The following is a 14,899-nucleotide window of genomic DNA, read 5'->3' on the forward strand; positions in this document are numbered from 1 at the left end:
TATTAATTAAAATATTTAATTTAATTAAATAAATATGAATTAATTATATTATTAATAATTAGTAATAAAACATAATAGTTAAGATAACATAAAATATCCATTGTAAATGTATTAGTTGAAATTTATTAAGTCTAAATAATACAATTATATTTAATAATTAACTAAAATTAATTTATTAATTAACCAGGTTATATCTTTATTGTTTATCTCCCACGTATAAAAATGGGGGGTTTTCAAAAATATAAAAATAAAAAAAAATTATTTACATAAAATAACAAAATCTTAATCTTCTTTGATAGAGACTGTAGAAGTTAATTAGTGTCTATCATTGATAGAAATTTATAGAAATCTACAACAGATAAATGCTGATAGAAGTCTATCAATATCTATCGGTGTTTTGTTTTGCTATTTCTGTATATAGTTGGACATTTTTTCTATATGCGAAAATTTTCCTATAAAAATCTGACCAAAATTTAAAATTTCATGAAACTAACTAGGATATAAAATATCCGTCTGAAATCTCGTGGCAAAACACAGGAAACAAAAAGGCCTTAAAACTAAAAAGTAGGCTTCAAGTCTTGCACATTATTGAGACAAGATAAAGATAACGGTTTCATAATTTGTATGAGAATTAATTGTGCTTAGGAGAAACTATTATAGCATTTGATTTATTGAATTATGAAATTGATGCATGTTTGTTCTTGGTATTCAAAGAATTACTATCACTTTTACAACTCTTTCAAAAGAAAAATGCAAAATTATACATGTATATATAAAAGAAAAAGATAAATGGAGGAAAATGGTGATTAAGCTGATGAAGTTGAAGCATTTGTGTGAAGTTGAACCAAGGAAGCATAAAATCCATCTTTGATATTAATCAAAGTATCATGCTTTCCTTTCTCAACTATGGCTCCATTTTGTACCACTGCAATTATATCTGCATTTTTCACAGTACTTAATCTATGAGCAACCATTATGGTTGTTCTGTTCACCATCACTTTATCTAATGCATCTTGAACCACTCTTTCAGATTCCGCATCAAGTGCACTCGTGGCCTCGTCTAACAACAAGATCCTCGGGCTCTTAATTATCGCTCTTGCAATTGCTACTCGTTGCTTTTGCCCTCCCGAAAGTTGAGCTCCTCTCTCTCCCACCATTGAGTTGTATCCCTGCTTATTTTGCATTCATGAGTTTGTTAAATATCAACAACTAGAACTTTTTTTGTTTTATGATGATGATGAATCAACAATAGTATTCATTTCTCTCACCTGATGCAAACCACTGATGAACTTGTGAGCATTGGACAATTCAGCTGCAACGATTATTTCGGCCTCAGTTGCATCTCCTCCCTTCCCATATGCGATGTTAGCTCGGATCGTGTCGTTGAATAGGATCGGTTCTTGGCTCACTAGACCCATTTGTTGTCTCAACCATTTTAGTTGAAACTTGTGAATATCAATTTCATCAAGTGTTATGCTACCAAAATCAGGATTATAAAACCTCTGCAATAAAGAGATGACAGTGGATTTTCCACATCCACTTTCTCCAACCAGGGCAACAGTCTAAAAGAAGAAGCACATGGAAACCAAAATGAAAACTTGCACGTAGTCTTTTCAAAGAAAATTTAAAGTAATAGGGAAAAAAAACCAATACCTTCCCGGATCGGATGGTCAAGCTGAGGTCTCGAAGAATTTGAACATCTGGTCTAGAAGGATACTTGAAGCTTACTTGTCGAAACTCAATCTCACCCTTAAAATTTTCTAATGTTTCACCTGTTTCAACACTCGGGTCAATTTCTGATTTACGGTCAATCATGGAAAATATGGAAGTTGTGGCTTCTTTTGCATTGGTAGAATCAGGTGCAAGTGAACTTGATTGAGAAATGGCAAAAGCAGCCATGGTCAAAGCAAAAAAAACCTGCCAATGACAATTATTATTAATAACTAGCTAATAAACAAGGGTTGTGTCGATTATGAAAGCAAGAAATGACCATCCGTTCAACAGATACTTACTCGAAAAACGTCGGAGAAAGTTGCTTTGCCATCTTCGACGAAATGAGCACCGGCGTAAAATGTTGTAGCATAGACTGCAAACAATAAGAAGAATGATATTCCAAATCCTGTCCCACTAATTAAGCCTTGTCTTATGCCTGATTTCATTGGTCCTTCACATTTCTTTTTGTAAAGTAGCATCACCTTTTCTTCTGCACAAAATGATGCAACTGTTCTTATACTCCCCACAGCATCGGTAGCAACCTGGCTGGCTTGTTCGTACATCAACTGCAAAACGGTAAACAATGTCAAAGAATACTCATAGTAATACTTCAACCTATTTTAGTTAGTTTTAGATTCTACCTTTGCATCTGCACTAAATCCTTTCAAAAACCTCATTTGCACAAAGCCATTAAGCCCAAGGAGTGGAAACATGGCAAGGACAATCAAAGCCAACTGCCAACTTGAAGCAAAAGCAATGACTAAACCAGCTGTAACAGATGCTAGATTCTCGACAAGTTGACTTAGCGCATCCCCTACTAGTGCACGTACAGTTGCAGCATTTGCCGAGAGCCTGGCACCTATCGAACCACTAGAATTCTCGGTTCTATCAAACCAACCAACCTCCATCTTAACTATATTCTGAAAACAAAGCAATCTAATCCGTTGTATTAACTTGCAACCAGCCACTGAAAAGAAGTATGTTTTTGCTGGAGCTGCCAACAATGATGCTACACCAAGCAACATCATTATCAATGCCCAAAATTTCGAATCCTTTTTTAGTTTATCGGGAGGTTTGTAAAATGTCTCCATTGCATTGGCAAATAGTAAGCCGAAAAGTGGAAGAATGACACCATTGATGATCGCAGCCACAGATCCAAGTACAAGTATAGGAATTTCTGGCTTATTGAGGTATGCAAGACGACGGAGTGGGACTGGTGGTGATCGTTTCGTGGTGTCGACAGATGCACTTTCATCTGCGATAGGAACATCTGTGATAGGAACTCCTGCAGGTAAACCAAAAGAAACTGAGAAAGAGTGGCGGCTACTGCTTCCTACTCTAGATGACCCTCTGCTTATGGACCGTGGCATTGATGCTCCTTTACTATATCGTCTAAACGATCCCGATGTACTTTCTTGTTTAACTTTATCAATTCCAGCCTCTTGGGACTCTTGGTTGACTTCTTGCAGCCTAATAAGCTGTGAGTAAGGTCCTTCAGGATCCTTAAGTAATTCTGTGTGAGAACCTGATGAATAAAAAAATATCAATTATCAGACCTAGAGATCGAAAATGTTAAAAGACACTAGTTACTTTTCTTGTCTGGAACTTGACCTTACAAAATTAGAATTTCATGAAACTTCTTGATGTAGAAACTAGTTTAACCAATTGAAACCGACCAAACTAGGAGATCATAATCCACTCATGATAAAAAAAACCAAAATGGGAGTGATATAACAAAAAGGAAAGAAAGAACTTGTTAGTACCTTTTTCAACCATCTTTCCTTTATGAATGACAGCAATCATATCTGCATTCCTTATGGTGCTTAGACGATGGGCGACAATTACTGTAGTTCGATTAACCATGATACGGTCCAGGGCTTCTTGCACGACATGCTCAGATTCAGCATCAAGTGCACTTGTAGCTTCATCTAGAAGTAAGATTCGTGGATCTTTCAAAATTGCTCTAGCAATGGCAACTCTCTGCTTTTGACCACCAGAAAGTTGAGTTCCATGTGCACCAACAAGTGTGTCAAGTCCCTGAATGCAATCAAGGATCCAAATATTAGAAGAACATTCGAAAAGCTGCTGTTTATGCATTAAACTCGTAGCGAATGTTGATACCTGAGGTAGTTTGTCGACAAATTTTGAAGCATTGGCAAGTTCAGCTGCTGCTTTTATCTCTTCCATGGTTGCACCATCTTTTCCGTAAGCGATATTATCCTTTATGCTAGATGCAAACAGCACAGGTTCTTGGCTGACAAGACCAATTTTGCTTCTAATCCATTTTAGTTGAAACTCTTTAAGGTTAATGCCATCAATAAGAACTTCACCCATACTTGGATCATAGAATCTCTCAATTAGACTTATCACAGTTGATTTTCCACTTCCACTCTGTCCAACCAAAGCTGCAGTTGTCCCGTTCGGAATTTTGAGAGAAAATCCATTGAAAACGTGCTCGTTTGGTCTAGTAGGATAGCTAAAATGGACATCCCTCAATTCTATATCGCCTGTAATGTCGTCTAGTATCTTTCCTTTTGTGTCATAAGCATCAATGAGAGGCTTCCTCTTGATGGTCTCAAACATTTTAAAGGCTGCAGCTCGACCAGCAGCAAATGCACTTAGGCATGGAGATGCTTGGCCTAGAGACCTGATAAAAACATTTAGCATACATAAATATTAGAGTGAATTCAGTTGATAAACTTTGTAAGTTCAGTGAAAGAAATGTAAATAAAGCTCACATAGAACCAGTTAACACCGCAACGAGCACGTTAAGAACTTCGCCTCCAGTGTATCCTTTATCCAATATCAACTTTGCACCGTACCATATAGCTAATGAATCGCTGAAGAGAAGTATTGCAGACATAGTTCCAAAACCGATTCCCACAGCCAAACCTTCATGGACACCCGATCGGTAAGCGTTTACAAGAAATTTTTTATAATTTGTCACAGCTTGTTTTTCTCCAGTAAATGAGGCAACCTACAAAGAAGTAAAGTATCAAAAGTCAAAGTTCATAAAGGTTTGGAATGCTTTGAATAAGTTATCTAGTGTGACATGCTCTCATGGACGTTGTTGACACACTGTTAGTAAACCTTGTAAATCTCTATGTCGTTTCTTTACTATTCACATTTTTTGCTTTGTCAATATGGTTTATGTCATAGTAGAGGAAATAGTCCAAAGAAAGAAAACTATGATGTCTGGACAATATATAACATACAGTTCTAATTGAGCTGATTGTTTGCTCAACAACGTCGGCTGCTTTTGCATAAGCACTTTGACCACGAGACGTCATTTTCGTAATAATGATCGATGTAATACCCCCGAAAATCACAAGTAGAGGAAAGGAGGATAACATGACGAGTGTTAAAAGCCACCCTTTGATGAAAGCTATTATAAAACCTCCAAAGAATGTTGATACAAGTTGTATAAATTTTCCAACCTGAATGAAGAAGATATAGATTTCTTAAACATCATTCACAAATACACATGTAATGAACTTTGAAGCTTAATTTCTATACTAAATGTTGATACCTTCTCCCCCATTGCATCCTGTATAAGAACGGTGTCTCCCGACATCCTCTCGACCACCTCTCCGGTGTTCGTTTCCAAGTCAAAGAACGAAACATCTTGTCTCAAAATAGTTTTGAGATACAAACCCCTTATTCTTGAAGCTTGCCTCTCCCCTGTAACCATCCAACTAGCCACCTCTGATATGTGCAGAAAAAAAAAAGAAAGTTGACAATCAGAATCGTTTATGCAATAAGAATTCGATAAAACTCGGTATCGAAAAATGCCTTACGGATAAAAGCTGCTACACCACATCCAATTGCTAAGTACACAAATTTAAGACTGACCTGTACAATTGTGAAGATAACAAAGTTAATGAAATGAAGCTTTTCTTGTAGTAATACAAAAAGGGATTCTTCAAATAACATCACATAACATAGTCTCACCTTGGAGACTACTTTAACTATGTTTGAGCTGCTCTGATTAACACCAAATGAATCAATCAATTCTCCAAACAAAATAGTCATAATGGGTAGACTGAGTCCATTCCCTATGGCACCGATAGAGCCAGCGATTATCAGAAGAACGTCGGTCGAATCTGCAAATGAGAATAGCTTGTAGAATGGAACCGAATTCGTTTTCCCATCTCCATTTCTGTTGTTCATATCTTGTTGGTTTCCATTCTTGTTGGAGCTTTTCTCAGTTTCATTACCTGTTGATGAGCTTGGTTGATCTGTATTATTTGAGTTTCCATCTACACCATTTTCTATCTCCATTGGTGTCCTGACTTCTAGTTCTGCCCACTGGAAAATATCACACAAAATAGTGAATATTAAAACAATCAATGTGGATTCTAGAACAAGTTTGGTTAACAAGTAGCAGAAAATAGTTTAAAAAGCTAATAAGATGGTAAGAAAACCTCTTATATTGTGCACAAAACACCTAATTTCCTAAAAGAAAAAAGGAACAAAGACAGGAAACAAAATAAATAAAACAGAGTATTTGCCCAAATGATAGTGCACATAGTTAGAGCTATCCTCTGGTCTAAGTTATTGCTAGTTTTGAGATATATTTAGATGCTTCCATATATATATACACCCGGTTTGTTAACCATTTAGTTTTTTATTTTTTATTTTAAAAATGAAGCCTATAGATGTTACTTCCACCTCCAAATTTCTTTTTTTCTTATCTACTTTTTACCAATAGTTTAAAAAATCAAGTCAAATTTTCAAAACTAAAAAAGGTAGCTTTTAAAAAGTTGTTTTTGTTTTTGAAATTCGGAGAATTCAACAATTGTACTTAAGAAAGATGCAAATCATTATAAGAAATGAGCAGAAAATTGACTTAATTTTCAAAAGCCAAAACCAAAAATGAAATTGTTATCAAACGAGATCTTGTTACCCCAGATAACTGTGATTCTCTTGTTTGCAGGCCCAAACTACTCAACATAAACAATCAACTTCACTTCAAGACTCACGGAAGACTATATTCTTTAAGCTTTAAAAACTCTTCAATCGTTTACCTGTATGCAGCTCAACCGTGTAGACGAAGCTCTAAGGAACTAGATGATAGTTCAATTGTGTAGACGATTTTAAGAAGCACTAGACGATCGTGTAGACGATAGTTGTGTGGAGCTAAACGATCGTATAGACGATAGCTGAGAAACTAGACAATCGTATAGACGATGCAAAGTAGAGCTAGACGATCATGTAAATGATGCAAGAGGAACTAAACGATCGTGTATACGATACTTAAGGAAACTATCATTTTTCAATGGAATAAGCTCTTGTGATTACAACAAACAAAACAGAAAGAGGCGACAACGATAAACTGATTTCAACTTCATTTTTGTCTCAGTTCTTTCTGTTACAGACCTAAACTTTTATGTTTGATTAATTTAAAGTAATTTTTATAGTGCAACAATTATTCACGTGATCTTGTACTTAATGCCTTTACTCTTTTGGCCAAAGGTTGATTGATTTCTTGATTTAATTTTTAGTTAAGAAAACCAAAATTTAGATTAGAACATTAATGCATGACTAATTCTAAAATTTTGCCTGGAATTGAAGAGTTTTCTTAGAAGTTAAAAAAAGTTTTGTTAATATCTTGCTTTTTATTATAAACTAGACAAAGTTGTTGGTTTATTAATTAGGCAAGGAAATTTAATAAAGCTCAAGAGTGTCAATTAATGAAATTTCTTGACTTGGTTCGTTTGGATTGATTTGAAAAAATATATTTTTTTTTCAAAGAACTCATTTTTATTTAAACATTTTTGATAAAAACGAATTAAAACACACTCAAAAAGCTATCTTGAGTGATCGCCAAATACTCCAATTTCTTCCAAAATAACTTATATTTTAAACTAAACACTTGAAAAAGTATTTCAAACACACTTTTATAATTGTATACAGAACTAAATTGAATCGTAAGATTAATTAAGCATGAATCAAATTGATGAAGTCGAGATGTTTCATCTCCGCCTATCTTAGTATTAGTTTTACTTAGTTTAAATTCAATCTTTCATTTATGTTCATGAGATAAAAGGAAGTGGTAGTATCTTAGTATTAAATTGCACTAGAAATATGATCTCGAAGGCGATATTCGATACTCATATTGATCACCCTACCTAAAACTTGACCGTACTAAAATCATGCAAGAACAAAACAGAGGAATTACTTTTATATTTTCTCTATTATATGCAAGCAAAAGCTGAAAAATCAAAAGAGAAATAGTAAAGATCATGATTAGACTTGATAAAAACACATAAAATGGAAGAAAAGATGAAGAAAATTACAAGAAGATGAGATGAAAGCCTAGAAGATAAGAAAGGATAAAAAAAACATCATTAAGAAGAAATGCCCAATCCCACATGATAGAGAAGGATACCTAATAAAGATATCACCATAAAAGAAATAATAGGGAAAGGATGAAAAAACCAACACAACCACAAAAAAAAGCCCCAAAAAGGGCAAGGGGGTATGCTTAAGCTTGCATTAGATCAAAGCAAAGGCCAAAGAGTACCTGAAAAACAATATGAAATTTGAAAAGCCACCAACTTTGTTTTCTGGGGGAGACAAGTGCTGAAAAGAAAGAGCTCTTTTGGCCCTTCCTCTAGAAAGCTTTTGAGCTGAGCTTTCATAAAGTGTTTCACTTCCTCATTCCTTGATGCCCAAGCTCAAAGGATTTTTCTTCTTCTTTCACTTCCTTTAAAGTAAAATGAAAATTCATTTCCAATTGTCAAAACTTTTAATATAAAGAAATCCTCAGATGGGATCCAAATCCACTAAATCCAAAGTAAAGCCAACCTTTGAAATGTCTTACAACAAATTTCAGGTTGTCTTGGTTTTTGAAAGTAAGTCTTTGTAATTTGTAATTTTTTTTAAGTAAAAGAGTTGAATTCTTAACTAAATGTCAAAAGCAAAAATAATTTTGTATACAATGATTTGCATCTTTCTTAAGTAAAAGAGTTGATTTTTTAGCCAAATTTAAATTCTAAAAACAAGTTTTTAAAAACTATGGTTTTTAGCTTTTAGAAATTAAAAACAAAAAACCAAATGGTTACTAAATAGATCCTTAGTTGTAAAATTTTGGCTTCATTTTTTAAAACATCGGTCAAAGGTAGATAACAAAGTTAAAAATTTAGAGGTGGGAGGGGTTCCTAAAAATTTAATTTCCAAAAACTAAAAACCAAATGGTTACTAAATAGTTGTCGACTTTTCTTTTTTTTTTTTTCCTTTCTTTTTTCACATCTTCATATGAATCTCTCACACTCTTTATAGGATATATAAATTATTTTTTTCTTCAATTAATTTTAAAATGAAATTTCTTGTTTATCTAATATGGTATCGAAATGCATTGGCCCATTTGATACAGATTTTGATCGTCCATTTATTTTATCTTTGGGACTAAGGTAATTGAGATAGAAGCACTTTTCGGGATTTTTTTTTTGGATTAATTTTGCGGCATTGTCTTTTTCTCTCTAAACTTTGACTTTTTTTTTTTATTAATTTTTTCACCACGTTTGAAAACTTGGAACTTTTATATGTAAAAAACACATGTGACGCAAGAAGAAAACTAAAAAAATGAATCATCTACGACTTTATTTGTTTCATGAATTTTAATATAAAAACTTTAGTCATGAATTATTTGGGTTGTTAAAAGTAAATGAATATTGCATAATAGAATTAAAACAGTCTTAAAAAGAGTTCAAAGATAATAAGTGATTGATGTTATAAATATTTAAATTAGATATAGATGTCCATAGATTACATGTCTCCAAATATCTTTTTTATATTTATCTTCTTCATTATCTTCTCCATATATTTTCATTTTTCATATCTTATAAACTTAATAAATAATAGTCATTGCGACATTTGAGAAATACAATGGAATAGAGAATACATTCACTCTCTACTTTCTCTTTCCTCACTTTGTTCTTGTTTCATTTGTTTTACAATACGTTATCAATACGAATTTTTACCATTTTGAGATTTTTTAGAGATTGAATTGAAGATTAGAGTCAATTCATTGGAACACCAAGAATGCTAAAGGTCCTATATATTTTTTATGTATTTAAAATTAAAGTTCAAAAAAGGTAGAATACTTTATTGTAGTCACATATGTGATTTATGTGCTTGCAAATTGATTTTTAAGATATATATGGGTATTTTTGTTAAACTTTTATTTAGATCAATGGTAAAAAGTTCATATTAATAAGATTTCTTTAGTAAGAAAACCTAAGCAGTTAATTGCATGGTGATTTTAGTTTCCCAAACCTTGTTTATTCTTGAATTTGATTGGAGCTATTCTATTGCCTGTGATGAGATTTTTCAACCATTTTTGAAGTAAAGTTAATCTTTGCTTTTATTAGCATTTATGTTAAACGTACACTCGTGTACATGGACTCTTGAATATGGCTAGGTATAAAGTAATTAAGCATTATCATTGAAAATTCATATAAATCATTGAACTCTGGAGTACATATGATGCATATTAAACTAATAGGATCAGGTATTAGGGATTATTAAAGGATTAAGGGTATATTAGTAATTAGCTAAGTAGTTGGTTATAAATAGAGGGGTAGAGAATAGAGAAGGCAAACAATATTTTGGTTTATGAATTAGGGCTTGAGAGTTATTTCAAGATTATTGTTATTGTTTTTATTTGGCATGTAATTTTTCTTTGATTGAAACATTGGATCTTTTTCAGTTGATTTCGTGACAGACTGTCTGGTTTGGAATGTTTCGGTCTTACTGGTTTCCTTGTCTGTAACTTCCTTGTTGATATTGTTATAAAAGGAAATATGAGAATGTTCTTAACTAGGTTTTCCGAAACTGAAGGTTCATTTTCATTTTTGTGCGGCCATTGCTGAAAGCGAAGAAACGAAAAGGTTTGTAGATTCTTTATCGTGCGTGGGTAAATCCTTGAAGAGAAGCGTTGAGTTTAGGGGGAGCCTAAACGTACAAGATCAATAGAGTCTGAGCTGAGAAAATATTTTGAGATAGGTGACGTCAAGTTTAAGGGGAGTCTAAACAAATTGTCTATCTAAGGTTTAGTGTATTACATGATAGTTGTTCTATCAGTTAAGTAGTTTCTCTTGTAAACCTTCTCAATAATACCGAGCTTCTTTTTAACTTGGGCACTGTGTCCCTCAGATGTAGGTAAAGTTATACTGAATTAGGTTAACATATTGTGTGTTACTTTTCTTCTCTGCTTGTTTCTTTTGTGTTAATACTTTTGTTAGCATCATTGTGTCCATCATCATATATTCAATTGATTGTTTATATGTTTTTCAATTGGTATCAGAGTGGGTTTAGTTGTTATATTTCCGTTAATTGTCTGCAATGGAACCAATCAGAGAATGTGGATCTACTACTAGACCTTCAGTCCTTGATGGGACAAATTACTCATACTAGAAAGCCAAAATGACTGCTTTTCTAAAATCAATTGACAGTAAGACCTGGAAAGCTGTTGTAAACAGGTGGACTCATCCAATAATCACTGATGAGGATGGAAAAGTTTCTTACAAACCAAAGAAGTAGTGGTCTAAAGTAGAGGATGTGGCTTCCATAAGATATTCTCGCACTCTAAACGCAATTTTCAATGGGGTTGATAAGAATATTTTTTGACTTATTAATACGTGCATTTCAGCTAAGGAAGCTTGGAAAATTTTGGAAGTTTCTCATGAAGGCACTGAAGAAAATCAGACATGAGGATTTCCATGAGCAGCAAAATGATCGTTCCAAATTCTATATGATATTGAACATACACAATTATAGTACAAGAAACGGAAACTAATAGGTCATACACAATACGAAATTACAACATGCTTTAGATAATCAATGGACAACAAATACATACCTTTGAAGACTCATTCTCCAAACTCCCTCTATCACGAACGCTCGTTCAGTCTCCAAGACAACAATACACGAATGCTTGAACACAACGACCGCAACACAGCACGATCAACAACAACCACCACACGAACACTGTGAACACACAACGAATGACCTCCAAAACCTCGAACTCAGTCGAATTAAGTGAGGACACCACCACAATGGTTACCTTGGTATTCTCGGTGTGACAATCTAGAAGTGTGGGCTCTGTATGGACTTAGTTAGATGTAGAGACTGGAGAAACAACAATCATGTAGACGATTGAGCAAGTGGGAGATGAGAAGTGTCTATCGTATAGACGAATACTCAATCATGTAGAAGAAGGCAGCCTATTGTATAGACAATGCCCTGCGATCGTTTAGCTACAACCAAGTGAATGAACTATTGTATAGTAACACTCTATGATCGTTTAGTCTCTCTATGAGCTATCGTTTACTGAAATCATTTCACTTGACAGCATTCCATAAGTACTTTCCAAATTAAGCAATATTTCTAAATTTAGGAAAACATTTTTTCTTTTATCTCACGGTTACCATAAAACCACCAATAAGCTCCCACTCAATTGGTTATTAGCGAAAAAGAGATCATTATCAAATAATTAATATTATTATAAATATATATGATAACTAACTTACCATATTATATTTATAACCTATAGTTTTAATATTTCATCTCATGAAACATATAAACCATAGTTCTTTTTTTTTTTCTTATGGTACTTAATGTAAATCATATTTACATTAATCCTCCACTTGATGTATCTCATACATCACACCGATTATATCATATATAATCGAATTTCCTCTTGTCAATTTGAACATTTCAAATCAACCCCAAGAACTGATTCTCAACTTGAATCCATTGAGCTACCAAGAGGACCTTATGAACCTGTAGTTTGAAGCTCCAACCTATGTGAATAACTGACTAAACTCTTTAGTCACCGGATCCACCATCCGTTAACTATCGGACACTTCACTAAAGATCGATAGCTGCACTCTTCTCACTATAGATATATTTTGTGTTCATATCAACCAATCAACAGTGCAATAACCCTTCATAGATCACTCGTAAGTACAGCTGGGCTAATTTACCGTTATGCCCCTGTAATTACTTCTAACTCCTTAAGTACCACTAATCCATCTAATGAACATAAGTCCTAGTCCTACTATGATCGAGTCCTTTCTTCCAAAGAGAAGTTATGGCCACTATGTTCAAGACCCGGAATCAGCCCTTAAGGGAGCAATCTATCAACTTACCCCTGCTTCGGGGAAGGAGTGAGTTCCATCTTGTGTAATTGAGTTTCCAGGTCCCAATCAAACAAATCCCCAAAAAGGTAGGCATGTTGAGTTGGCAATCTGACCACTCTAACCCATACTAACCAAAGGATCGCCCTCAAAGGCAGGAGTTCCCAAAATACTCAGGATTGAGGTAATGTCACCTATGGTCGTTTAGGTGAGATGTAAGTCTCAAGTATCAATGGCGTTATATAAAGAGACTAGTCCTCTCGTGGTCCGATCTTATACAAACTCTTTGTATAGGATACCCCTGCTCGCATGTCTCCACATGAATGGTCAGGATCAACCATCTGTAGTAGTTCACAACACTTGTAAACCTCGACAAAGTGGGTCATATCCGTAGTGTTAAAAGGATCAGGTATCCCTCCTTAATCCTTATACTATAGATCTATTTAGGTTATAACTTCAGGCATGATCCACTTGTATATCTCATATACATGTTTAAGTTTTCATACAATAACCATGGAGCTCTATTTATTAGATATGAGTAAATGCAAAATAAAATAACTCTTTTATTTTAAATAACAATGTGTATAGTTTACAAACTATGAGACTCCGAGAGAATTAGGACACCAACCCCAACAGGCACATCCAAAATGAAAATGTCTAAAATTTCTAACTCCGAAGTTTAATCTCTAAAAAGGATGGAGGATGAAACAATAGTTGATTTTAACGTACGTATTCTAGACATTGCGAATGAATCTTTTTGCCTTGGTGAGAAAATGTCAGAAGAAAAATTAGTTTGAAAGATTCTTCATTCTCTAGCAAAACGTTTTTACATGAAAGTGACCGCCATTGAAGAAGCACACGATATAGCTGCCATGAAAGTTGATGAACTGTTTGGGTCTCTTCATACTTTTGAATTAACATTTGATGAAAAAATGGACAAGAAAGGTAAAGGGTTAGCTTTGCAATCATATGTGAATGAAGACCACATCTCAAATAGAGGGAGAGAAGGTGAAGAGAACCTTACTAACTCACTTTCCTTGTTAATAGAACAATTCAACAAAGTATTAAAGAGACTGAATAGGTGTCTTGGTTAGTACAACACACCTCATGTCAGAGACAATATTGACAACATTAATTATAATATGCATAAGAGTTTTAAACATTTTGGAGTGAAGAAAGACAGTGAACGAGGTTTGAATGGTAATCAAAATAGCAGGATCAAACCTTCAAATGCAAAGAATATGAAGGTTTTGGCCACTTCCAAGCTAATTGTCATAACTATTTAAGAAGACAGAATAAAGGACACTCAGCAACCTTGTCAGATGATGATTCAGATACAAGTAATAAGTTAGAGGATGATATTCGCACCCTGATTGGTTGTGCAACTATTGATGAGTCCACGGTAGTTAGTATTGATATTGAATGAAGCAAACAAAACGTGTTGTGAATTGAGTCAGAAAGTACCTCAGCTAAGAAATCTTACCATTCAAGAAGTGAACGAAAAATGGGAAGAAGATCTACTTACGTTGGAATAGCAAAAAGATCGTATTCAAAAGTTATTAGAAGACAATCATCGTCTTTTGAGCACTATATAAAAGTTAAAAAAGGAACCAAAATTGTCTCAACAACATCTGGATTCAATGTCTAAATCTGTTAGCATGTTAAATTCAAGTACATATGATCTAAACAAGATTCTCAACATAAGGAAGCAAGCTGCTGACAGAAAAGAGGTTGGGTTCAGTAGTCATGGAAAGTCTAGTTATAGAATAGCATTGTCATATAAGATTGCCTTTGTTCCTGCTCAAAATCCTCACATGTCTGAGCTAAAAACAGATGATACCATGTTTGTGACTCATGTTGAAATTAGTAAGTCTCGGAAGAAATGGGTGTGTCACTACTTTTGGATGGCAGGTCACATTTGTCCCTTCTATTTTTATCTTCTTGGCAGAAAGGAATATAAAACATTAAGACATTCTTCCCTGAGTCCAGGGACCTTGAGTTATGAGAACAAAAGAGTTACTTCTAGAAGATTCGAGGGGCGT

General features: G+C 34.1%; 1 protein-coding gene across 1 annotated transcript; it reads right to left on the reverse strand.

Moving 5' to 3' along the window:
* Nucleotides 1-671: 671 nt before the first annotated feature.
* LOC120079561 (ABC transporter B family member 21-like) lies at nucleotides 672-8,366 on the reverse strand. The gene is made up of 13 exons (XM_039033791.1): nucleotides 8,240-8,366; nucleotides 5,665-6,021; nucleotides 5,511-5,565; nucleotides 5,243-5,418; nucleotides 4,929-5,150; nucleotides 4,452-4,690; nucleotides 3,835-4,360; nucleotides 3,477-3,750; nucleotides 2,355-3,238; nucleotides 2,013-2,279; nucleotides 1,654-1,917; nucleotides 1,269-1,562; nucleotides 672-1,169 (listed from the first exon to the last, which is right to left on the reverse strand). The coding sequence occupies exons 2-13, from the start codon at nucleotides 5,992-5,994 to the stop codon at nucleotides 807-809; spliced, it is 3,894 nt and encodes a 1,297-aa protein (XP_038889719.1). The 5' UTR covers nucleotides 5,995-6,021; nucleotides 8,240-8,366; the 3' UTR covers nucleotides 672-806.
* Between the last annotated feature and the right edge of the window lie 6,533 nt (nucleotides 8,367-14,899).

This window comes from Benincasa hispida, chromosome 6, assembly GCF_009727055.1.
Source record: "Benincasa hispida cultivar B227 chromosome 6, ASM972705v1, whole genome shotgun sequence".
NCBI lineage: Eukaryota > Viridiplantae > Streptophyta > Magnoliopsida > Cucurbitales > Cucurbitaceae > Benincasa > Benincasa hispida.